General features: G+C 40.2%; 1 protein-coding gene across 2 annotated transcripts in view; it reads right to left on the bottom strand.

The window, feature by feature from the left end:
* GAB2 (GRB2-associated binding protein 2) overlaps nucleotides 1–26,435 on the bottom strand; it is a 61,515-nt gene that overhangs the window by 23,389 nt on the left and 11,691 nt on the right. The window contains exons 2-3 of one of the 2 annotated variants that reach the window (XM_008566104.1): nucleotides 12,428–12,479; nucleotides 9,634–9,874 (exon numbers count right to left, since the gene is read on the bottom strand). In XM_008566104.1, coding sequence (XP_008564326.1) covers nucleotides 9,634–9,874; nucleotides 12,428–12,449 — 263 coding nt within the window. In that variant the 5' untranslated portion in view covers nucleotides 12,450–12,479. The remainder of the gene's footprint in view (nucleotides 1–9,633; nucleotides 9,875–12,427; nucleotides 12,480–26,435) is intronic. The other variant, XM_008566097.1, reaches the window with a different exon arrangement.

A 26,435-nucleotide genomic window follows, 5' to 3' on the forward strand; every position in this document is an offset into this window, starting at 1 on the left:
CCATCATTTGTTGAAAAGACTTTCCTTTCTTTATTGGCACCTTTGTCAAAAAACATATATTTTACATATATAACATATTTTCCTGGATTTGCTACTCTGTTCTAGTGATCTATATATATCTATCATTTCACCAATATAACATTGTCTTTTTTTTTTTTTTTTTTTTTTTTTTTTTTTTTTTTTTTTTTTTTTTTTTTTTTTTTTTTTTTTTTTTTTTTTTTTTTTTTTTTTTTTTTTTTTTTTTGTCTTTTGTCTTTTTTCCGTGTCCGGCAACGGGATCACACCCCTTGGCGTTGCTCCCGCGCCTCGCTCAGCCAGTGAGCGGGAGCCGGTCTGTATGTGGGATCCGAACCCTCAGACGGGAGCGCCGCCGCGCTTCCCAAGCGGCGCACTATCCAGTGCGCCACCGGGCCGGCCCAGCATTGTCTTGATTACCATAGTTTGATAGGAAGTCTTAAAATCAGGTAATATAAATTCTCTAACTTTATTATTGTTCTTTTAAAAATGACTTTGGCCGTTCTAGATTGTTTGCATTTTCCAAAAATTTTAGAATCAGCTCATCAGTATCTATGAAAAAAGCTTGCTGAGATTTTTATTTAGATTGTGTTGACTCTATAGACTAATTTGGGAAGAATTGCTATTTTAATATTAGGTCTTCTAATTCATAACTATAGCATTTCACTCTCCACATTTAAGTCTTTAAATTCTTTCAGGAATGCTCAATATTTTTCAGTGAAGAGGATTTGCATGTCTGTTGTTAAATTTATTCCTACATTTTCCATGTTTCTGGTACCATTGTATAGAAAAATTTTAAAATATTCACTTTCTAATTGTTTGCTTCTAGTATGTAAAACTTAATGTTTGTATAAAAGCCTCTTATCCTGTGACCTTGCTAAATTCACTTATTAATGCTAGTAGTCTGTTTTTACAATCAAGTTACCCCTAAATAGAGACAGTGTTGCATTTTCCTTTCTAATCTTTGTGTATTTCATTTCTTTTTTTCCCCCTTATTGAACTGGCTCAGTTCTTCAGTACAATGCTGAACAGAAGTGATGAGAGTAAATATTCTCTCCTTGTCTCTAATCTTAGGAGAGTATATTCAATACTTCTCCATTAGGTATGGTATTAACTGTAGGTTATCCTCAGAAGTGCTTTATTAGTTTGAAGAAGTTCTCCTCAATTTATAGTTTGCTAATACTTTTTTTCTTAATGAAATATTGAATTTTGTCAAATGCTTCCTCTGCATCTATTGAGGTGATGATTATATGATTTCTCCCTTTATTTTCTTAATGTGATAAATCACACCAGTTGGTTTTTGAATGTGAAACCAACCTTACATTCCTGGGATAAACACTACTTTGTCATTATGTCTTATCCCTGATGTATACGCACATATATGCTCATACACGTGCATATATATATGTGAGTATATACATACATAAATTCATACATACACACACATATTTAGTTGGATTCAATTGCTAATACTAACAACAACAACAAAAAGGATTTCTGTATTTATATTCATGGGGCATACTGCTCTGTAATTTTCTTTTCTGTAACCTTCGCAAGATTTTGGTAGTAGGGTTATGCAAGCCTCATAAAATGAATTGTAAAAGAATTCCTTTCTACTATGTTTCCTGAAAAAATACAGGAAAAATTTATGCTATTTTATCTTTGAATGCTTGATAGAATTTACCAATGAGACTATCTGGGCATAGCTTCTAGGTATTTGCCCAAGAGAAATAAAAACAAATGTCCACACAAAGATGTGTTCACAACTTTATGTACAAATGGGTTGTAATTTTCAATAGCCCAAACTGGAAATAATCCAAATGCCCATCAACATGTGAATGGATAAATGAACTGTTATATAAAAATACACTGAATTACTATTCAGAAATAAAAAGGAACAAACTAATGATATATGAAGCAATAGGGATGAATGCCAAAAGCATTATTCTGAATGAAAGAAATCAGGAAAAATAGTACATACAATTGCATTTATGTAAACTTCTAGAAAATGCAAACTGATCTGTAATGACAGAAAGGTTGTCACTGGCTCCCAAGGAATGAGATAAGAGAAGGATGAATTACAAAGGAGCATGTGGAAACTTCATATATACCCATTGATTGTACTTTACTCTTCAAAGAATTGTTTAAAAAAAGATGGGGGGGATCCTAGAAGTGAAACATCAATTTAAAAAATCATCCAAACTGAGCATAGAGAGGGAAAAAGATTGAACAAAATGAATAATAATAGTGACCTGTGGGTCAGTATCAAGTGGTCTAGCATATGAGTAACTGAAGTCTCAGAAGGAGAGGAGAAATGGAATGGGACAGAAAAATTTTTTTAAAAAATATTGGCAGACATTTTGCTGAAGTGGATCAAAAATAGCAACACATAGTACCAGCAAGCTAAGTGAACCCTAAACGGGATAAATACAAAGAAAAATGCACCTACACACATAATAGTCTAACTGCTGAAAAACAAAGATTAAAAAAAAAAATCTAAACTCAGCCAGAGACCCAAATAGCCAAAACAATCTTGAAAAAGAAGAACAAAATTAGAGGTCTTACATTTACTGATTTTAAAACTTATCACAAAGGTACAGTAATGAAAGCAGAGTGGTAATCACATAAAGACAGGCATATAGACCAATAAAACAGAATAGAGAGCCCAGAAATAAATCCTCATATATATGGTCTAATGATTTTAGATAAAGGTGCCAAGACCATTCAATAGCCACAGGAAAGTCTTTTCAAAAAATGCTGTTGGAAAACTAGATATTCACATGCAAAAAAAATGAACTTGAATCTTTACCTTACACCAAGTACAAACACTAACTCAAAATGGATCAAAGATTTAAATGTAAGAGCTAAAACTATAAAACTCTTAGAAGAAAACATAGAAGAAAAGCTTTATGACACTGGATTTGACAATTATTTCTTGAATATGACACCAAAAGTACAGGCAACAAAAGTAAAAATAGATAAATTAGACTACATCATAATTAAAACATCTGTGCTTCAAAGGATACAGTCAACAGAGTAAAAAGGCAACCTATTGAATGGGGGAATGTTTGCAAATCACATATCTGGTAAGGGGTTAATATCCAAAATATATAAAGAACTCCTATAACTCAACAGCAACAAAAAGCAACTTGATAAAAAAAATGGACAAAGGACATCCTTTTCCAAAGAAGATATATAAATGGCCAACAAGCACATGAAAAGTTGCTCACGTCACTAATCATTACGGAAGTGCAAATCAAAACCACAATGAGATACCACCTCACACCCATTAGGATGGCTCTATAAAACAACAACAAACAGAAAATAAGTATTGGTGAGGAGAAATTGGAACCCTTGTGCACTCTTGGTGGGAGTGTAAAATGGTACAGCTGCTGTGGAAAACAATATGGAAGTTTCTCAACAAACTTCAAATGGAATTACCATATGATTTAGCAATTCCATTCCTCAGCACAGACCCAAAAGAAATAAAAGCAGGATCTTAAAGAGTATTTGTATGCCCATGTTCAGAGCAGCATTATTTACAATAACCAAAAGGTAGAAGCAACCCAAATATCCAATATAGTATTTACATGCAATAAAATATTACTTAGCCTTAAAAAGGAAGGACATTCTGAAACATGCTACAACGTGGATGAACCTCGGGGGCATTATGCTAAGTGAAATAAGCCAGTCAAAAATAGACATATGCTGTGTGATTCCACTTATATGAGGTAACTAGAGAAGTCAAATTCATAGAGACAGAAAGTACAATGGTGGTTTTCAGGGTCTGGGGTAAGGGGTAATGGAGAGTTGCTTAACGGGTAGAGAGTTTCAGTTTTGCAAGATGAAAAGATTTCTGGAGATTGGTTTTGTACAACAATGTGAATGTAACACTACCGAACTGTAAACTTAATTAAGATGGTAAATTTTATGTTATCTCTTTTGCCGTAATTTTTTTTTAAAAGGAGAAAAAAAATCATTGGAAGGAACATATATATAGAAGAATAAGAAAAAATAACAGCTCTGAAAATGATGAAATAGAGATAATTGGGTGCTGATTGTATTTTGACTGGAAATTTTTAATATGTATGTTAAGTAATTCTTTTTTTTTTTTTTTTTTTTGTTCTTTTTTCCGTGTCCGGCAACGGATCGCAACCCTCAGTGCTGCGCCCGCCCCTCGCTCAGCCAGTGAGCGGCCGGTCTGTATGTGGGATCCGAACCCTCGGCAGGAGCGCCACCGTGCTCCCAAGCGGCGCATTGTAGCAGTGCGCTGTAGCAGTGCACCACCGGGCCGGCCCAACAATGTTTAATTTTTGCTTTCAACCCTTACACATATTTTAAAGAACTTAAAAAGAGAAAAAATAGGTTTTTTTGTTGTTATGTAGATATTTACTATTTCTGTTGCTCTTCCTTCTTTCATGAAGATCCAAGTTTCCTTTTGGCACCATCTCGCTTCAGCCTGAACAATTTCTTTATCATTTCCTTAAAGCAGATCCCTTGGAAATTCCCTTATTTTTCCTTCATCTGAGAATGTCTTAGTTTTGTTTTCGTTCCTGAAGGATACCTTTGTAGAATATAGACTTCTGAGTTGACAGAGGTTTTTTTTTGTTTTTGTTTTTTAAATTTCAAATGTTTTTTTTTTTTTTTCCTTTATCGCATGGAATATTGTTATAATAGGGGCTTTAAAAAAATCTGTATCTGATAATTCCAACATCTGGATTATCTTGAGGTTGGCATCTTTGTCTTCCATGGAGAATTGGTTACATTTTGCTGGTTCTCCATATGCTGAAAAATTTTGGATTACATACTACATGTTGTGAATGTTATGTTATGACTCTGGGTTCTGTTATAATCCTCTGGAGAATGTTGATGTTTTTGTTTCTGCAGAAAATCAACCTGATTAGGTTCAGACTGCAAGTTCTGTCTCTTTCTGTGTGTGGTACTTTGAATCTTAGATCAGATCACATAGCCTCTGTTATGCTGGTTTGGGTTTGTCCCATATATATGTTGCTCAAGGTGAGCCTAAGAATTGTGTGATTTCATACCCAAAATTAGGAGATCCCTTCTCTCCAATTCTCTCCACTCTGGGATACTCACTCCTTTCCAGCCCCCAGGGAGCCCCTTTTTTGGTTCCTCTACCTGGAAAGATAGGATTTTTATGAGAGTTTTAGCCACTTGCCCCACTGTGCTGCTTTGTGATGGGGCCCACACTGGAGGCAAATCCATGAGATAGAAAATTCACCTCTGTGTAGTTACCAAGTTTTTCTCCCCTCCACAATCTACCTCCATTTATTTACTTTTCAAAATCTTTGGGTAATTACTGTACTTTTACATTTTGTACAGAGCTGTTAGTTGTACTCAGTGGAAGGAATAGCCTGTAGTGGCTTCTGCCACCATAGTGGAACTGCAACTCCTAAATTCTTTTTTTTTTTAAATTAATTATTATTATTTTACATTCTAAGATGTTGTTGCAGAGCAGTTAGGGGAAGGGGAAGAGGGGAAAGAGGAGGGGGATAGGGTGGGAAGAGGAGGAAGAGAGGGGCATGGTTGAGGACTGTGGCACCTCCCTCATTCCAGCAGGGGAGCCCAGGGGGCTTCCAGCAGCTGCTCAGTTGTGCCAGGGCTGGATGTGGACTTCAGGGAGGTATGGCTGATGCCCTTGGCCTCTCCCCACCCTGGGAGCCTGGGGCGTTTCTGGTGGTGGCTTGGTAGTCATTGCTGGGCTGGATTTGGACATGGGGGTGTGTGGCTGAGGCCCTTGGCCCCCCACCACACTGGCTCAGGAGCCTGGAGCACTTCAGCAGTGGCTTGGTGGTCGTCACAGGGCTGGATGCCGATGTTGGGGGCCATAGCTGAGGCCTTTGCCCTTCCCCCCACCCTGGCTTGGGAGCCTGGGGGGCTTCCAGTCCTTCTAGGTTTTATAGGTGTTCTGTGGTGGTATTAGACCTTTACTGGTTAACATCAGAACTTTGTCTCTCATTTGTGGGGTTTTTGTTTTTCTTTCAGTTCTATGTTGGATTATTCGCTATTCCCATCACTTAAACTCTGCACTGGAACTAATCTGTTGTCCTTTGGTTACTTCTAAAATGGGGGAACTTCCTGTGGCAACCAGCACTTGAGCCCTGTGGTTCAGCTAAATTGCTGCTTTGCTGCTGATTCCCTGGAGAAGGCTTTTTGTGCAGCTCAGGTTTTAATTGTTGGCATTGTAAGCATTTCTAGGTCTTGTGAGGTCTGATACACCTGGGTTGTGTGGAAACTCTGGAGTGGGCCCGAGTCTTTTCAGCAAACTGCACCCCCCACAATTTTACATTCCTGACCAGTCTCCACTGAGTGGTCCTGTGCTGACTTGAGGGCAGATCAGCTGTCCTTGCTGTGCCCCATTGTTCCCCTGGTGGGCCCATCTCCCCCGCCCCCAGCACTTCCCATGGGATAGGCCATGGGCCATGTGCTGGTCCCTTGTGTTGACTCACTGGCCTCTGAGTGGCTCCTTTTTTTAGTTGTCTGTGGCCCTTCACTCATATGTGGGTCCACAGGATCTCTGTTAGTGGTCTTGCTGGCCTGGGGGCCATCAAGGCCCTCTTTTCCCCTGCCGCCTCCAAGTAACTTCATATAAAGGGCACAGCTACAGCTTTTGCCAGCTCTTGCTCCGTGTGCTCACCAGGGCCAGCCTTGAAGTGGCCAGGGCTCTAAATGGTTGGAGCAGTCCTTTCTTTCTCTCATTGTGGCTTCTCCTGCCTTCATGAACTCCATGGGGTTATCCTTCTCTTCCCCTGAGCTCTAGCAGTCCCACCCTAAATTCTTTTTCAGAGTTTCTATATCTCTCCTAAAATTCATCATCTCTTCACCCATTATATACCTTTTCCACCTATAGATTAAAACAATTAACATAATTATTTCAAAGTCTTTGTAGGCTAGCTCCAAAATCTGAGTTTATTTTGGTCTGTTTCTATGTACTGAATTCTCTCAACTATGGTCAAGTTTTACAGTTTCTTAATATGTCTAGCAATTTCTTTTTTTTTTTTTTAAAAGGTGATCGGTAAGGGGATCTCAACCCTTGGCTTGGTGTTGTCAGCACCACGCTCAGCCAGTGAGCAAACCGGCCATCCCTATATGGGATCCGAACCCACGGCCTTGGTGTTATCAGCACCGCACTCTACCGAGTGAGCCACGGGCCGGCCCCGTCTAGCAATTTCTAATGGTACAGTGAACATTTTGGATGATATGTTACAGGAACTACATTTGAAAAGCTATGTAAATTGAATTTCACTTCTTTCAAGAGACAAATCTCTTCTAGTTTCTGCCTGATTTTTGATTGCTCTTCAGTGTCTTTAACAGTTTTTTTTTTTCGATATATTGTCCAGAGTTTATAATTGCTACAGTGGGTTTAGTACAATGCAAGCTACTACAAACTACTAGCAGAAACTGTTTTTAGTCTTTCTGGACTTAAGAAAGCTTCCTTCCCACCCTCCATCTCTCCTCGGAATTCTGCAAACACTGTCTGAACTTATTTTCTCTAAAAATCTCCCCAAGAGCCTGCTCATTACCCCCTTGCTCCCTCATCCACACAAGTGAAAACAGAGACACAGAGAAAAGCACAGCTTGGTCAAGGACCCACAATGATGCTCCTGTCCCAGCTGTAGATAAGTTCTATCTCCTCTATTATGTTATCTCTCTGCAACACACATCTGTTCAAATATTTATTATTTGGCCTACTATATGCTCTGGGTCCTGTCTTCAAAGAGCAGTAACATATTAATATAAAAACCCATAATACAAGCCAGAAAGTTCCAAATGTTGTGAGAAAGATAATCAAAAACTACTCTGGTAATTCAGAGAAGAAATTAATTCCAGGTAGGAAGATTAACAGAAGTTTTATGGAGGAGGTAGGGGTGCGGAGAGTGGACCTAACTGCTAATTCAAGCACAGACATTTCAAAAAGTTCATGGACGGATTAGCATTATCTTTCAATTCTATTTTTCCACAAACTTTCTGAATTACTCTCTTATTTGTCCTCCGATGCTTTAGCAGTACCATGGGAGTGGAGGTGGTGTTAGTTGTTAATATTATACAAAACCTACTTGAAGTGTGATTCAAAGACACATTTATTCCCGTTCTGAAGATAAGGAAACTATAGGTCAAGGAGGTTAAATAAGTAGCCCAAGATAATAGAGAAAGTGGCAGAACCTGAATTTAAACCCAAAGCCTGTTAACGTGCTTTTCATTATAGCACACTGCCTATCTCTGATCTGTAATTCAGGAGAATCAGGTACTATTTATAGTTCTGCCACTAACTAGTTCAGTGACCTTGGCTAATTCATCCTGTCTTTACAACTCAGCTCTTCATGTGTAAGCTGATGGAGGGTGAACTATTGAAAGTTCACAAATGAATGAATCATGTTTCTTCGAGGAAAATGGAACTGTGTGGCAGCCTTAAAATAGTGTTGGGAGCCTCTGTTGTGTGGCAGTATATGACTCAGAAAAACAGAAGGAGAGTAGCATAGTGTAGAGAAAAGAGAACAGAACCAGAAATGAGAAGATCTGGGTTCTAATTCTACTTCTGCCATTTATTAGTTGTGAGCCTCAGTTTTTTCATCCATAAAATGGAGATAAATTATCTATATTGGCTCTCTCTCAGTGTGTTTGACTGGTTCAAGTGAGGTTATGTATGAAAATAGTCTCACAAATATCATGAAGTGATATATTAATACAGCCATTTCTCTATTTGCCTTAGTTTTCATAACATGAGTTAGATATTTCTAAATTAATTAGTTAAGGTACATGATTTATAAACTGTTGGCTATGGTAGCAATTGGGAACTAGCTCTGGCAAAGCCTATCAGCTCTGTGCTTTTGTTTATCCTAACAATGGGGATAAAAGGTAATAAAAATATGTACAGGTTCTGTACCTGTAAGAGAGCTGGTAGTGTTAGAAAAACAAAGATCATGATTCTAGGGCAGGGAGTCTTTGTTCTAGAATTTTCTTTGATGATAGAAATGTTTTGTATCTGTGCTGTCCAGTACTTGAAATGTGGCTAGTACAACTGAGGAACTGAATTTTACATTTTACTTAATTTTAATTAATTTAAATTTAAATTACCTTTAAATATATGGATAGTAGCTATCATGTGGAAAAGCACAGTTCTAGAGCAAAAGTGAGAGATGGATTTGTTCAACAGTGTTAAGGTTTTATTGCTGTACTCTTAAGGTCAAAAGTAAATTGACTTCATTTTTTGCAATTCTGAAACTCTAGCCAGTAATGCCTTCCCCCCCCCCCAAATCAAACAAAATGTTTTTTATAGCATGATTTTTGATAATGGGAGGTTTCTCTGGAATCCCATTATCACTTTGTGGCAACACAGATGATACCAATAAAATGTGAAAGTTACATAAGCAAAAAATTATGTTTTGTTGCATAAGAGGGTACTTCAAAAAGTTCGTGGAAAATAAAATTAAAAGATAATAAGAATCTTCTTTCCATGAACTTCTTGAAGTACTTTTATATGTGTTTGCCCAAAAAGATAAAATTATTTTAGTCCCTTAAAATTAAAAATCAGAGACTGAAAAGTACTAGGCCCTATGAGTGGTCACTGACCCAGCTAATGGCCATATAGTCTCCTACCTTGCATTTTCTGCTCTCCGGCTTATGCATTGGTGCAAGTAGAGATACTCCTGAGGCGCACTGGTGGACAAGGTGGGCTGCATGTGGTTTGACACAGGGGGTTCAAATGTGAACAGAGTTGGTTGGCTGGAGTGCGATGGGGCTGAGGCTTTTCGTTCTCGAAGATGTGGATTGGAGCCACTGAGCTCAGCTGGAGAAGAGCGGGGGCCGTGACTGGCTGAGGAAATGTTTCTCAGGGAGTCTGTGAAAAGGAGAAAGAGCTTTGTGAGTGAAAAAGGAAGAAAAGGTGTCCTTATCCTAAACGGTGTTGTCAGAGGGAGAAAAAATATTAGGAGCAGAGCAATAATCCAGCAGTAGTATTCTCTCTCACACATACCTACTCCCTGTCTGCCCTCCCAGAGAGAAGAGCTGGAGCTCCTAGCTACCTTGGTTGAAATGGAGATACTTGATTTCTGGGCTGCTCCTGAAGCAGCCTGGAGGTCACTTCCTACCATGACCAGGGCCAATCAGGCTCCACTTCCAGGAGGTGTGGCTACTCCCTGGCCCTCAGGCAAAGTCAGCCTCTGGAGCAGCGAGTACCACTACCTCCCTCCTCTTTGCTGGCTCCTGATGTCATCTCCTCCCTCAAAGCTAAGGCTCGCTTTGTTAAATAAGACTCTGCTTACTGAAGACTCATTAATTGAGGCCCTAGATTTACTGCATAATGATAAAAACAAAAATGTATTTGGAGCTGTCTCTTAAGATGGGACCCCAGCTCCTCCTGCCTGCCCTTCTGTGTCCTCCGAGGACATCTATGTTCCACACTCCCCAGCGTTCTGTCTATTGGTCTTTTTCTCTCTTAACTCTTATCTCAAACTCTCCTCTGTTGTGTTAGAAAGGAAATGAGGTATTAAGGACAGATAATAGCTTAGAGTGCTACACCCCAAGCCAAGGGCATTATTCATTTGGCTGGCTCCCTAAGCTTAGTTCAAATTCCTTAGCATAACATACAAGGCCTTTCACAGTCTGACCTATTTCCTGCTTTTCTCCACCCATAAACAAGGCATATGGAAGCATCATCAGTCCCTGAACACACCAGCTTCTTTTATGATTCTTTGTTTTGGCTTATGCTAGTTTTTCTGCCTGGATTTCACTTCTACTCAGCTGGCAAACTCATATGCAGACTTTAAGACCCTACACGGATATCACATTCTCTCTGACACCTTCCTGGACTGGATTCTTCTTCTGGGTGCCAGTAGCACTTGGTCCAGGCTTCCATTATACCCACAGTCATTCGGCCTCCTTGCCTAGGCCATAGGTTTCTGAGAACAGTGACTGTGTTGTTGTTACTTTGATAGTCCCAGCACTTACCTAATAGAGGATAGGTACACTGAAGGTTCTTAGCCCACATTTGCAGAATAAGCAAAAACATTCATTTAGCATTCAAAAATTCCAACAGTGAAACTTCTTGTTCAAAAGAAATAAAGGTTTAAAGATGTAATTTCAGACGATGGTGGCTTTCTAGTGTTATTCAAATCATATCAGAGGGGACATAATTCTCTTTCTACTCTCTGTTAATCTGACCTATTTCAGGCTGTGCCCTTCTTATGGCCCTAGGCAGGGTTACCAGCTCATTTATGCTCCACAGCATTAATTACTCTCCAGTCATTTCTGATGCTGGGCAGGACAATTTATGCCAGTGTACAACAGAAAAAGCCAATGGGCCTCGGGGAAAAACTGTTCCATTGACAGCTGTATTGACCTCCAAAATGAATTCCCATTACAGGTCTCCTAGTGAACTGGACATTTGTTAACAGAATCAATGGCTTCATTACTCTATTAGATTTGGGAGATGATCTCTCTAACAGTGGAGGAGAGAGGTGTATGCTAGGGGATGGGGTAGCCACAGCACCAGAGAATGAACACAAGCTGCTGCCTGAGAAGACACAGGCAAGGTGCAAAAAGAAAGCCTCTGGAGAGATTCTCTATTCTCTATTGTCTTTTAGGACTCCTCTTCCTTTGCCTTCCTCTTCAATGAGGGAATGCTTCAGGATCCTGCCCTAGACCCTCCTGTAGCCTCACTATCACCTGGGAGACTCTCCTGGTATTCCTGTCCACTGCCACAGCTTCAGTTACCATCTATGTGATGACAACTCTCATATCTTAATTTCTGGTTCAGTTCTCTTTCCACGGCTCCCTGTCATATATCCCACCACCTGCTAGGCATCTCCACTCAAACATCCCACAGGCAGATCAAACTCAATGATCTAAATCAAACTCCCCTATCTCAGTGAAGTACATCAACATCACTGTACAATCAGTTCTCCAAGCCAGAAACTGGGCATTATCTACAACTCTTCCCTGTTACTCAACAACCACAATTGTTACCCAACAATCATGTCATTATGTCACTGCCCTACTTAAAACTCTTTAGTGGCTCCCTGTTATCCTTAAGATGATTTGCAAAGATCTTACTCTTTTTAAAACCATTTTCCTGTTTATTTCTTCAACCTTGTTTCTTACCAGTACTTCCTTGCATTTCAAAGGGAATTCCAGGAAAATTCCAACCTTTCTCTCACCACTCCATACTGGCTGTAAACTCAGTGAGAGCACAAATTCTGTCTCCTTTGTAATGGTTTTATTCTCAGCATCAAGCACAGTGTGTGACAACTAGATAAACGTGTTGATTAAACAAGGTACATAATGTAATAAGTCATTGCTCCCTCAGTATCATTTATTGACCCCTCATTGCCTTCAGAATAAAATCCAGGTTCCTCAGTCTGACAAGAAAGCCATTTTGTCACAATCTACTTACCCTGCCTTGATATCCAATGCATCCTTCACGTGCCCTGTGTTGAATGCTCGGGCTGTCAGTATGAATAAAAGAAAAGTGATCCATCCTTACCTCTGCAGCCCTCTGCCTTGAGCTCAGGCTGTGGAGTCATATCTGTGACCCAGTCTATTTACTTAGAGACTGGGGTAAGTCACTTCACTGCTCAGAGTCTCGGTTTCCTTATTTACAAATCAACATAGGGTAAATATAAGGATAACATACAGAGTCTAGAAAATCTTGCATCTGTAGAACATGCAAGACACTGCAGCCCACCCTAATCCAGTACGACCTCCTCTTAACTAATTATATCTGAAAAGGCCCTATTTTCAAATCAGGTCACATTCTGAGCTTCCAGGTGGACATGAGTATTGGAGGGACACTACTCAACCCAGTACGGGGACCAAGGAATAGTCACATAAATTCAGGCAGAGGGCCGGCCCAGTGGCGCACTCGGGAGAGTGTGGTGCTGATAAATTCAGGCAGAGATCTCTTAAAGGTGTAAGCAGAAGTGGGATTTTGACAAGTGCCAAAACAGCTTTGGAAGAACATTTCTAGACCTACTGACCATTAGATGGAGCTGGCTGGTTTCATAGACGTAGCTTTAATTTGTGCTGGTAGAACAGAATTCCAAGTTTCTGTTGCATGAGGGCCCAACTCATCCTAACCCCTACTTCACCTTATTAACAACTTTAAAACCTCTCTGATTGTGACTACAAGAGAAAAGCATATTTGGATTTTTGTGCCAGGGAAAATTCTCTTATTCAGTACGTTCACTTAACAAATATATATTGAATACCTACTAAGTGCTGGGACTGTTCTAGGCACCAGGGATGTAGAAGTGACTAGAACATGTTTTGCATGTTCTACAATGACTGGTGTCCTTAGAAAAGAAAACAGAGACAGACAAACAGGGAGAGTGCTATGTGATGACAGAGGGAGAGAGTTGAGTAAGGTGTCTACAAGCCAAGGATTGCCAAAGACTGCAAGTGGGAAGCCACCAGAAACTAGGAAAGAGGTAGAAGCAGACAGTCCCTTAGAGGACCCAGAAGGAACCAACATAGCCAATACCTTAATTTTGGAAATCTAGCCTCCAGAACTGTGAGAGAATACACTTTTGTTGTTTTAATCTACTCAATTTGGTTACTAGAAGTGGGAAGGCGGAGGGAGAGGGGGAGGGGGTCTGCAAGAAATTGGTTAAAGGACACAAAGAATGTTTTTCTCTGAAAACTGAACACTCAGTAAATATAAAGTCCTTACTAAAGTATATTGGAGTAAGATATTCTCCCTTTCTTACGTCCTGTTCCCTATACTTTCCTTTCCTCCTCCAACCCCTCTATTCAAGCCTTCACCCCCATAATTACAGCAAGGCAGTATGAATTTCAGTACAAGAACACATGGTTTAGAGTCAAAAGACCCAAATGGGTTGAAATCTGCCTCCCAGTGAATGAACTTCATGCACATGACATGAGTCAGGAGATCAGGCATCCAGTACCTGTTCTGCCATTAACTAGCTGTGAGATCAGGCACAGGTCTCTCTGAGCTTCAGTTCATACCTATCAAGTCGGAAGGGTAATCCCTGGCTGCCTATCCGCCTCACTGGGTTGCTGTAAGAGTTAAATGAGATAAAGGTGTGAAGGCAAATCTGTGCACACACATAAAACATTAATAGGATTTGATTTTATTACCTGGGTACCCCTGGAGGGAAGAAAAGAATGGTAAAAATAAAAGAAAACATTAAGTGACAACGTGTGGCTGGGCTGTTTTTGGTACTTGGCAGTAAGGCTGTCCTAATGGTGTGTCTCAGGTCATTAGGAAGGTCAGTTATATGGCAAGAAGAGAATGGAGGTTTCTAGACTCCTGGCCTGGGCTTCTATCTCTAAGTCTAGACTAGAAGTAATGCCCACAAATCCCTGAGTCAATTTGTTTTCTTTTAAACAGGGTTTTATTTTTTCCTCTTTTTCCTGGCTTCTTTTTAGGGCCCTACAAAATCACTCCCCTTCCTTTCCACAATCACCCCTGGGAAGGCTGCCCAGCATATAAACACTCCTCCCACCTTCTTCAAAACTGTACAACAGGAAAGCTCTGAAGGATTTCAGCAGAGGAGCCCAGCCCAGGCCAGCCCAGCCCAGGCCAGCCCAGCCATCAACTGACTAGTGATAACAGGAGCAGGAAAGGGGAGGTTGGTGGGAGTTTCTGGAAAAGATGACTGGCCAAATAATGACTAGTTCCCTTATCTCAATGCCCTTTTTATGTTTATCACTTTGCCCCCAAAATCCCCACCCTCAAACCTCAGTGGGTCTCAGAACCCATTAAGTGATAGACCAAAGGGCACGTTGGAGCCCACGCTGGATGCAAAGCCTGGCTCTGCTAACTCCTAGCTTTGCAGCCTTCGACATGTTAATAACCCTATTTAACTCTCACTTATTGGACAGGGATAATCACAGTTTGTAGGGCTGCTGTGAGGATCAGAGACTATTTTATATAAAGCATTTAGCAAAGTACTCAGCCATTCTTATTGCTCCTATTCCTGGAATACACATACAGCTGATCTCAATCAGCTTGAGATTGGCCAAGTGGTATGATTACTTTTCAAGCCATAGTGGATGCTTGGAAGGTAACAGTCAAAACTATACCATGTACAGGTGTTATATGGGGAGTTAATGAGAACCAAAAGGACAATACTGACTAAAATAATCACAGCTGCTATTTACTGAGCACCTGCTGTGAGTCCACCCCATGAGGTAGATATTATTACCTCCATTTTTTTTTTTTTGGATGAAGAAACAGATACATAGAGAAGTTAACAATGAACTCTGGGGTCACACAGCTAGAAAGTGGCAGAGCCTAGATATGAAACAGATCTGTCTTCAAAGCCAATTCTTTTCACCTGTATAGAGGAAAGAGTTACCACAAGATCGCTATGACATGAATGGTATTGTCTTATGGGAGGCAGAGTCAAATAACAGAATGAGGGTGAGGGCTTAGCTCTATTGCCAATTGGCTGAGTGAATTTGGGCATGCCATTTCATCTTCCTGGGCCTCATTTTCTCTATTAAAGGAAGAACTTAAATTAGATCAAGGATACATACCAAAGTTATCTTTGGGAAACTTAAGTACAGAGAGCTGGTCCCACCTCAGACCTAATGAGTCATATTTACACAGAATTTAGATTAAAATCCACTGGTTTGGTTTAATAATCTCTGATTCTTAACTCTGGGGCAGAGGTAGAAAGGTTAGGATCTACTGAAAATAAAGGGCAAAGCAGGCTCTGAAAGCCAAATGAAAGAACAAATACTTCCAAAAACCTTTCTTTGTATCATCAAAATTATAAATTGAAACGATCCATGTTTTGTTTTGCTTTGTTTTCAGTTACCATACTCAAAAATATAATTTACTCAAAATTTTCATCAGCTCTTCTGATGGGAAAATATCCATGTTCTCATTGGCCCTTCATAGCATCTGTCTATAGCCAACTCCAAAGGAACAATGTGTAGCAGAAAGAACCCTGATGTGGACCTCCCTGAAAGAAACATGGGAGTCCAGGTTCTGAAACTTTTTTTACTGTAGGGTCTTGGGAAAAACCTTTAATCACCTTGCACCTCATTTCCCACGTTGTCAAATACCAAAGAGAACACCCACTCTACAGGGTTCTTTTGAGGATTTGATGAGATGAAATAGGTAAACAGTAATAATTAAATATTCAACAAATGGTTGTTGACTTGAAACCTGTCCCATCATTTATTCCTACAAGTGAAATGGTGACAAAATTCTAAGGGTTCTAATGGTGAGATGATGATTTTTTTGGGGGGGGGGCACCAACTTGCCTATAGGGGGATCCAAACCCTTGACCTTGGTGTTACAACACTGTGCTCTAACCAACTGAGCTCATTAGCCAGCTTGAGAGAAGATGATTGATGAAAGAATTTTGAAAACAGAATTATACAGGGTTCTAAGGGGTTAGTGGTCCCTGTAGAAAGCTAATTGTAAAATAAGGATTGGATGGGTGTGCAAAACTAAAAAGAAAAGCACACTGATAGGTGTTGAAGGCAAGATTGGATCAACAGCTCCAGGTCCTTTTAACTCACAATCACAAGCCTAAAATTATTTAAGAAGGAATAATTCTCAAAATCCTCTGGCACACATTTTAATTAGAGGAATAATTCATAAATTTAAGGCCAAACACAAATGGCTCTACTATATTCAGTAACTTGTATACTATGGCAATTGGAAGGGTCCCCAGAATCCAATCTCTCATTTATCACCGCTGTCCTGCCCCCACCCCAAATCTCTCATCCACAGGTAGAGAAACTGTGGCCCAGAGAAATGAGGCCAATGCCTCACAGTGGATCAGAAGTGCGCCCTGGAATCAGAATTCAGATCTCTCAGTCCAGAGGTTCTTCCCCCTGTACCAAAAGAAAGATGTATCAAAGTTCATATGTTAATGATGCACTTGACCCTTGTAACTTTTCCACAAAAATTTCAAAAATATTGAATGAAGATGTACCCTCTATAATGGGGGTGAGGTGTGGGAGGGTGGGAGGGCAATCAAGTCATGAGATCTGACCACCAGAACACTGGCTAATCAGAGCCATCATTTTGTTGTGAGTTTATATTACTCATATTTGCATGGTAAGTAAATATTTGCTGGATCAAACTACTAAAGACTAGTATAAATAATTTCCCGAGTTCAAAAATATGTTTCCTAATGTTTATAAAAACTATAAAGCAGAAGATAAAAAAGGGGAGGCAGAGACAGGCAGTAACATGAGATCCCACGAGACCTTTCTGCGACTATGATTCCCCAACCCCCTTCCAAAAAAGAATCTGAGAAAGAACACCATCTCAGAGCTGAAGAAAGCCAAGCCAGAATGTCCGGACGTTGATGCACATGATCTCCCAAGTGTACGTTAGCAGAAATTGATTCTGTGAAGACCACGGAGGAAGGAGAGTGAATGGCTGTAGCTAAGTGGCATGGCACATTCCCTGGTCACACATCCTTACATAACCTTCTTTGCCCTGGGACATGTCATTTTAGAGATGCAAATGCCTTGCCTTCCATAAGCCCTCTAGTTAGAGTTAATCATGCTTTCCTCTAGACCTTTTATAGTACTTAACTTCTCCATTTATTTTAGTTGAGAATTCACAAATCTGTCATATAAAACAAGACTGTGAGTTGTTAGGAGTCAGGATCCAGACCATCTCTGTTTCTCTGATGGTATTTAGCACAATGTTCTTTGCCTAGTAAACGCCAGGATTAGAACAAGAAGGTGTTCATAAACACACTATGGCAGTAAGTTTTGTCAAAATCTTTCTTCCCTGGGTCAGAAGAATGAATGACTAGCTGCAGGATCCAAATGTAAACTGTTCTTTAGGGTGGAAGGAATTGTTATCACTTAGTGAGATTTTCTGGGTTAAGTTTCTGTTTTTGCACAGCAAGTCTATATTTAGCCATGCACTGTCCTGCTCACTTGAGATCAAGTTACAAGCTTTGTTCTCACTGTACCTGACACACCTACTGTACACCTCGGTTGTGGCAGTCCACTCTCCCACTCCTTTGTTTGGGACTTGGGTTGGTTAGGTGGTCCCCCTCAAAGAGTTCATTCTTTTCTTGGAATGAAGCACTCTTGTCACTTACTTAAGGGCATGAGCACTTACTGTAGGCACTATGCTAGGAGCTGCAGGCCAGCCAGAAGCGGTGGATCTTGTTCTTGCTCTATGAACTTATACTGCATTGGAAATATTCGGGCCAGCACTTACACCTTCCCCAAGGAACTTTGGAAACCTATTAGTATTCCCAGAGAAAGCAATCTATCTACTGAGTACCATAAGTTCACATGTTAATGATGCATTTGACCCTTGTAACCTTTCCACAAAAATATCAAAAATATTGTATTTTTTTAGCAATATTTTACCATATAAAAATATTATTTAAAAAATGTATTTTTAAGCTAACCAACTTTATAAGATGTAAGCTTTCCCTCCTTGCACAGTTACTCTAAGAGACAAATGGAAATTGGTGTAAAACACAAGTGTCAGACATTATAATTGTCAAAGCTTACTAAGTAAGAATCATTAGCAGTGGCAATAATCACAAAAACAGTAACTTAAACTGATCTAGTTTGGATGGTGAGGCTGGGATTCTAACAGCTCCAGCTTGGCCTAAGGAATTATGAGATCTGCAGAATTATCTGGAGCACAATTTGGCCTCAGGAGAGACAGTGTGGTATTGGGAAAGGAACATGACTTTAGAGCCCAGATCTTAACTTACTAGCTGGGAAACCTAAGGATGGTTTTTGAATCCAGGAGTCCTAATTTGTATAATTGGTAAAATACCTACCTGTATAGTTGTTCTAGGGGTAAGAAACGCCATAGTCCCTGCACATAGGTGCTTGCCCTCAGCACTCCAGTGTGGGAGGTAATCTGGTGTGGGAGAAGATCTTGAACTGTTTACAAACCTTCAGGGTTTGACCACTGCCATGAGATGTCCCAGAGGGTGAAGATAAGGTCAACCAGCCTCTGTGTGGTGAGTAGAGGACTGCAGGGGCTGAGAGCCTGGTAGGACCGAACTTGGGTTGAGCTGGCAGCTCTTTCTCAGCCCCTGCTGCCTGTGCTGGTATTACAGCAATCTCCTGGCTTCACATCCTATCTTCCCAATCTTGTATCTTGATGCCTCAGCATCGCTAGGTTTTTTTCATTGAGGTCCAAAAGCTAGAATTATCTTTTTAACACCACTGGGAGGCCCAATACACTGAGACTATATGAACTGGGCAGACCTGCCAATATGCCCAATATGAGTAGACATATTACTAGACCAGAACAGGAGTTGGCAAACTATGGCCCATGAATCAAGTCTGGCCTGTTTTTATAAATAAAGTTTTACTGGAGCACAGCTACCCTTATTTGTTTACATATTGTTTCATAGGGTTTTTTTTTTTTTTTTTTCTAGTTGCTGGCCAGTACAGGATTAAAGGGCTGCGCTCCACGTTTACCTATTGTTCATAGCTGCTTATACAACAGCAAAGCTGAGAGTTTGCAAGAGAGAAAAAATGGATGGCAAAGCCTAAAATATTACCATCTGGCCCTTTACAGAAAAAGTTTGCAATCCTCTAGACTAAAAGGTCTTATTCTAGTTTCTATAATCATGTCCTCTCTCAAAATATTAGCATCTAATTTAAGTTCATTACTAAGGAGATAGGAGTAAGCTGAAACCCATAAATTTATGTTTTGAAATAATCAAGAAAAGGAATGGCCAGAAAAACCAGTTTAGAGAGCCCATTAGTATTATTACAAGAAATCATACTAATTTTCATTATAGCACATCTTGGACACAACATGCTAGTTGCTGGTCAACATACAGAGTTAAAAGATTCAAGAGAGTTAAACTTGTTCCAACAGGTTTGAAAAAAAATCACCAAATAGTTCTTTCTGATCCTTATCCATTTATACTTCTATATCACAGAAACACAGGTCTGGAAATAATCCAAGGGATTATTTAGTTTAATGCAAGAGTATGTCGAAAAGTTCATGGAAAAACAGAATTAAAAGATAATACAAATCTTTCCATAAACATTTTGAAGATTCCTTGTACTTTACTGATAAGAAACCTAAGATCCAGAGAGAGCAAGTAATTGTCTTACCAGTGACTGAGTGCCCAGAAGCCCTGGGCAAGGATGTCAGTCTCTTGTCAGTATTTTTTCTAGTAATACATCTAATTGGAGGAACAATAAACATAAATTCTGAGTATACTTTTCTACTTATGAAGAAAATGAAAAGAGCTTTTACCTAATAATCTAACTTGGTTCCATGAAGTACTCTAAATAAAGTCCAACATTATGACTGAAAAAGGTCCAAATTATTACTGACATGTTCTTTCGATAAAATAGTAATGTTTTCATATGTATATATAGCACTTTCTAATTTGCTTTGATGTCAGTTAATAAAAAAAAAAAAAAAAAGCCTGCTGGGATTATGACAGAGATTAGACTGAATCTATAGATCAATTTTGGGAAAACTGACATATTAACAATATTTATTCTTCTCTACAACATCTCTCTAGTTAGTGGGTCTTCTTTAATTTCTCCCAGCAACATTTTGTTATTTTCTTTATAGCAATATAGCATGTTTTTTTGTTAAATTGATTCCTAAATATTTTATTTTTTGATGCTATTGTAAAAGGGGTTTTTAAAAAATTTATTTTCCAATTGAAGGCTGCTCTCAACAACTATGGCATTTTCCACAACCCTGAAAGGTTGGCTGGGCAGGGATCTTTACAAGTTCATTTACCATATAAAGAGACTGAGACTTAGATAAATAAAATGACTTACTCAGTGTACAGAGCTCTTAGGAAGTGCCCAAGCCAGAACTCAAACCCCAGTCTTTTTCACACCAAATGGAGGGATCCTTTCATTATGCAGCTCAATTTGAGGCATAGAGGGTAGATGAGAATAATACCCTTTATAAGTTACAAAGTACTACACAAAAATCCAGTGGAATTAAAAACAAAACTATTCTCCTATGACTAGTCAAGAAACCAAAGCCCAGAGAGTGGCCTTTCCTGACCACCTGACCTAAATGGCTTTCTAGTCACTCATCACATTACCATGTCATATTTTCATCAAAGCACTCATTGTCATTATTCGAACATTTTGTTTTTGATCTGTCTCTTCCCACTTGACTATAAGCTCCTTTAAGAGTGCAAACCCTACATACATGTCCTGTTCACCACTGATGACTCAGTGTAGTGGCCATGAATTGTGCCTCTCAGATCTCCTGATGATGAGCTCAATTGACTGACAGTACCCGCTGCTGGCCCTCTGCAGCCCAACTCTTCACATTCACATGGAAGCTGCACTTCTTGTGAGCTGTCGTCTATTAGTGGCAGGAGTGTGCATACAGGCCTGTTCCCATGAGACACGGGACTTCTTTAACGAAGACTTTGGCTCGAGAACTTGCACTGACCTGCTGAGACTGTCTTGGCACAATGTTGCAGTCTAATCCTCCTTCCTGCCTTCTCTCCTTCACAGGTGGCCAGACCTGCATCCCACTATGAAGTTGCTCCTGCCTTCTCTGGCTCCCCTATTTACCCTTCACAGGTATTTCACCCAGTAAATCTCTTGGCCCATCTAAATTCTTGATATCTGCTTCTCAGAGAACCCAAACCAACCCACCTAAGTGTCCAGAACAGTGCTTGCTGAACAAATGATTCCCCTCCCCTACCCAAAAGTATTCACCAATGGCCAAGTTCCCCAGCTGGCCTCTCAGTTCTGTTTATAATTATGTGGATGCTCGTGGGCGTGAAAACATCTGTCCTAGATTCAGAGAAAACTGAAGCTATGGTTTAGATCAATGGAGAAAAGCTGGCTTAGGTTAAAATTAAAGGCCTCAAGAACTCTGTGTGATGCCCTCTTAAAGGAATTTAGGAAGAGCAGCCATGGTAGCAAAGCCAGAGAAGGTCATCACAAAAGAACAGAGATGTTGGTGAGTCTTTCCCAGGTCCTGTACACATGCTGAAGCCTCTGTACAGGCCCTGTGGCAGTTTGAGGCAAGGAACTATATCTAGAATTTCAGGGTATTGCCTAATAGATATGAGCATGGCTTCTGGAGCCAAACTGTCTGGCTCTGAATCACAGCTCTTTTGCTTACTAGCTGTGTGAAGTAGGGAAAGTTATTCAACATCTCCATGCCTCAGTTTCCTCATTTGTAAAATGGGAATAATAATAGATATCTACCTCATAGGATTATATGAGTTAAGATCTGTGAAATGCTTAGAACACTGCCAGTACATAGTAAGCTCTTTGTAAATACTAGCTTTTAGTAGTAGTAGTACATTTAAAGAGACACCTTTGTTTTTTGAGCACCCCAATTAAGTAATAATGCACTTCAAATCAGGAATGTCGGCAAGGTTTATTTGGTAAACATATCAATCACACACAGTAAAAATGTTTTTGAGTTTGGGCAAAACAGAGATAGGGGTTATTTAGGATATTTCAGTTTGGAAGAGAATAGGAATAATGTGGTATACATATTCAAAGAGCTGTTGTGAAGATCACAGAGGAAGCAGCAAAAATTTATTAGCCATACATTCAACAGATATTTAATATGTGCTTATCAGGTACCAAAAACTATGCTATATGTTTTAAATGAACTCATAATCTTCATAATAATATTGTGAACAAAGTCTTGTTTCTATTCTACTGTTGCAGAAGGTGATACTCAGACAAGTAAATTAAATTACCCAAGACCATGTTAAGATTGAACTCATCAATGTTGTGGGTTCATGTACTCATATGATTCCAAGACCCTATGTACTAAATTTGCCTTCTATACCAGTACATATATAAAAGCACTTAAGAAATTATATGGTCTTTGCTGTGGATTGACTGAATTGTGTCCCCCAATGTTCATGTATTGGAAACTTAATCTCTGTTGTGGGTAAGAATTCCTATTATGGTAACAGAAAGGTGGGGCCTTTAAGAGGTGATTAGATTGTAGGACCATGAAATAGTGAAGGGATTAATAATGGTGGTCAGAGGCATGGTTCTGAGGGCTTTAAGAGGACAGCAAATGAGGAGGTTGATCTCTTGTTCCTCTGCTCTGCTATTTTCTGCCATGTGAGACCTGGGAGTCACTGTCACCACCACCAAGACCCTCACCAGATGTGTCCCCTGGATTTTGGACTTCCCAGCCTCTCAAACTATAAGCAATAAATTTCATTTTCTTGTAAATTACCCAGTTCTGGGTATTTTGTCATAAGGAACAGAAACAAACCAACATAGAAAGTTGGTACCAGAGAAGTGGGGTGTTGCTTATAATAAATACTGAAAATGTGGAAACAGCTTTGGAACTGGGTGTTGAGGAGAGGATGGAGAAATTTGGAGGAACAGGCTAGAAAAAGCCTAGAGGCTGGTGAAAGTTTAGAAGATAAGAAAACCAGGGAAAGTTTGGAATGTTTTATAGACTGGTTAAATGGTGGTAAGTAAAATGCTGATAGAAATATGGGCAGTAAAGGCCATTCTGAGAAGATCTCAGATATAAATGAGAAGCGACTTATTGGAAACCGGGGCAAAGATCACCCTTGCTACGAACTGGCAAGGAACTTGGCTGCATTCTGTTCATGCTCCCAAATTTTATGGAACGTGAAACTTAAAGGTGCTGACCCAGAGTATTTGGCAGAAGAAATTTGTAAGCAGCAAAGCATTCAGGAAGCTGCAGGGCTACTTGTAACAACCATCCTAAGTTACGGCAGCAAAGGCATGATGTAGAGCCAGAATCTGAAAGGAAAGCAGAGTGTAAAGATTTGGAAAATTTGCAGCCTGTCCGCGTGGTAGAGAAGCAGAGAGCATTTTCAGGAGAACAATTCAATGGTGTACAACTGTTGGCTAAGGAGGTTAGTGCAGATGGATGGGACTGTCAAGAGAAGGGAAAAAAGACCTTGAAGGCATTTCAGAGATCTTGGCTCTGTCTTCCATTACAGGCCCAAAGGCCTATGGAGAGAGAATGGTCTTGAGGAACAGGCCTGAGGTGCTCTCCATGCGCTCGCTGCCCAGGACCACCTTGAGATGCTGCTTCTCACACCCCTTCTGCTCTAGCCTTGGCAAAATTAGCGCCAGGCATGGCAGGACCCACAATTTTGAATGATACAAGCCTGAAGCCTTGGCGGCGTCCATGTGGTGTTAGGTCTGCAGGTTCACAGAATGTCAGAGCTGTGAAGGCTTGGAAGCCTCCACCCCAATTTCAAAGGATGTATGGAAAAGTCTGGGGGCCCAGGAAGGGTTCACTGCAGACAGCCTTCATTAGAGCAATGCTGAGCAGAAATGTGAGGTCAGAGTTGCAGCAGAGAAACCCTATCTGTGCCATGCCTAGTGGGACCACCATGGAAATCTCAGAATTGAAGAGCTACCAGCGTGCAGTGCCAGCCTGTAAGAGTTAAAGCATCACCTGAGACCAGGAAAGCCATAAAAGTGGAGATGCCTGAGGACTTGGGGACCTAAGCCCCACATCAGCATGCAGAGGACACTGAACATGGAGTCAAGATACATGATTTGCCAACTTTGAGATTTAACGCCTGCCCTGGTGGGTTTTGGACTTGTTTGGGACCTGTTACCCCTTTCTTTTGGCCTATTTCTCCCTTTTTGAACAGGAATTTGTTCCTTATGTTTGTCCCACCATTGTATCTCGTTAGTAGATAACTTGTTTTGAATTCATAGTAGATAGCTTGTTTTGAGACTTTGGACTTATGAGTTGAAACAAGTTAAGACTTTGGGGATGGAATGAATGTATTTAACTGAACCCTCCCTAAGGACCCTTCAAGATCTCATATTCTAGAAGTTTCTCCTTTTATGAAATCTATTCCCTTCTGTCTTGGCTGAGTGTTTTGGCTAATATGATTCACCAGCCATGAAGAATTTTGCTCCCTGATTTCATCCAGAAAAGGGGTGAGGAGGTGGCAAATAAAAGGAAACAATATACAAATGGTAGATATGTAAAATAAACTTCATACCACTACATAACCCTATCTCATCATCCATTTTGAGTTTTTCTTCCTTTTTTGTTTTTCATTGTACTTTATACCACTGTTTCAATATACAGAATTCCAGGTATCTCAGACCCTATATCTCCTGTGAGTAAGATTAGAATGTTTTTGAAGCTTCTTTTTTCCTTCCTCCTCAACAGTGAATTTCTCAAAATGACAATATTTGGAAATAGGTCAGAATTTTAAAAATGAGTTTGGTATAACTATAAATATTTACAAAGTTACAACCAAACACTGTGACTAAATCATTCATTTGGATACTTATCAGGCAGCTACTCCTGTCTCTAAACAAGACGTGCTCTCACCCTCCTGCGTCTCCTTCCCCATTCCCAAACTGTGATCGCAGCAGTAAACTGTTTCCTGCTTCCTAAGCCTCTGGGAACTTAAATAGCAGCTCAGGAAGAAAGCAAGAGAAACATGAATTAACTGAGAATATCCTGTATTGACCAGGTTTACTATGTGTTGATTAAAATTTCCATTTCTATCACTGGCCAGATGTGGGCTTGGTTTTGAAGCTAAATTCGGAAATTAAAAAATTTAAAAAAATTTTTTTCCGCACGTGAGGTTAACCTCAGATTTTTTATCTGGTAGACATACTTTGGCGCAGAGCCACACATAGTTCAGTTAAAAGTGGGTAAATCTTGCTGAAGATTGAGGGGCCCAGGATCTAGCACTAGACAGGGGGAAGGCAGTGCCACTAAGAAGAGTTCCAAAGGTAGTCTGGCTGAGAGAACACAAGGCTCCAGAATTCAATGAAAGCAGGTCCATGTCTTATGCTCTTCTCTAGCCCCGTCCCTAGGACAGGACCTGGCAAAAGTGGTAAGTGTGCCAAATGAGTGAATACAGAAACAGAAACTGGGGGGTGCATCACCTACAAATGTGGGGGATAGAGTCCAAGAGGAGGAGGAAGCATGTTCAGGGGAAGCAGAAGCAGATTTTCTTCAGAAATTCAGGCAGACAGACTCTGGCAACCCACAAGTCCTCCAGTGGGCAGTGGGCTCCAACCACTAGCTTAAGGACTGGTAAAACTCTGGTATATGAGGGGGGCTAAATAAAGCAGGATAGTGCTAATCCTGGGAGGAATTTGAGACTACAGGCAGGTTAACAGGGCAAAGACTGAAGGATGTGAAAATTAGGCAAAATCCCATAACTGATCCTAGTTAACACACAGGAACAGGGCCAGAACTGAGCCAAAGGGACAAAGGATCCCAGAGCACTAACTTTATGCTGGGGTGGAGGGTGGGCCTGAACTTGACAGTAGAGTTTAGAGGCCTCTGGCCATGAGTACAGAAGCAGAGGCTGGGGACCTGGTGATCCCGACACCAGCATAGCCTCTAAATTACTGTTCCCTATACTTTTACATTTTAGGGACAGGTTAAAACACTGCCTCTTTATTTACTCACTTGTGCACTCCTAGAAATGGACACACGGGGCTGCTAATTTTTAATGATGTCCACT

The sequence above is a fragment of the Galeopterus variegatus genome, unplaced genomic scaffold (assembly GCF_000696425.1).
Source record: "Galeopterus variegatus unplaced genomic scaffold, G_variegatus-3.0.2 Scaffold15, whole genome shotgun sequence".
NCBI classification, from domain to species: domain Eukaryota; kingdom Metazoa; phylum Chordata; class Mammalia; order Dermoptera; family Cynocephalidae; genus Galeopterus; species Galeopterus variegatus.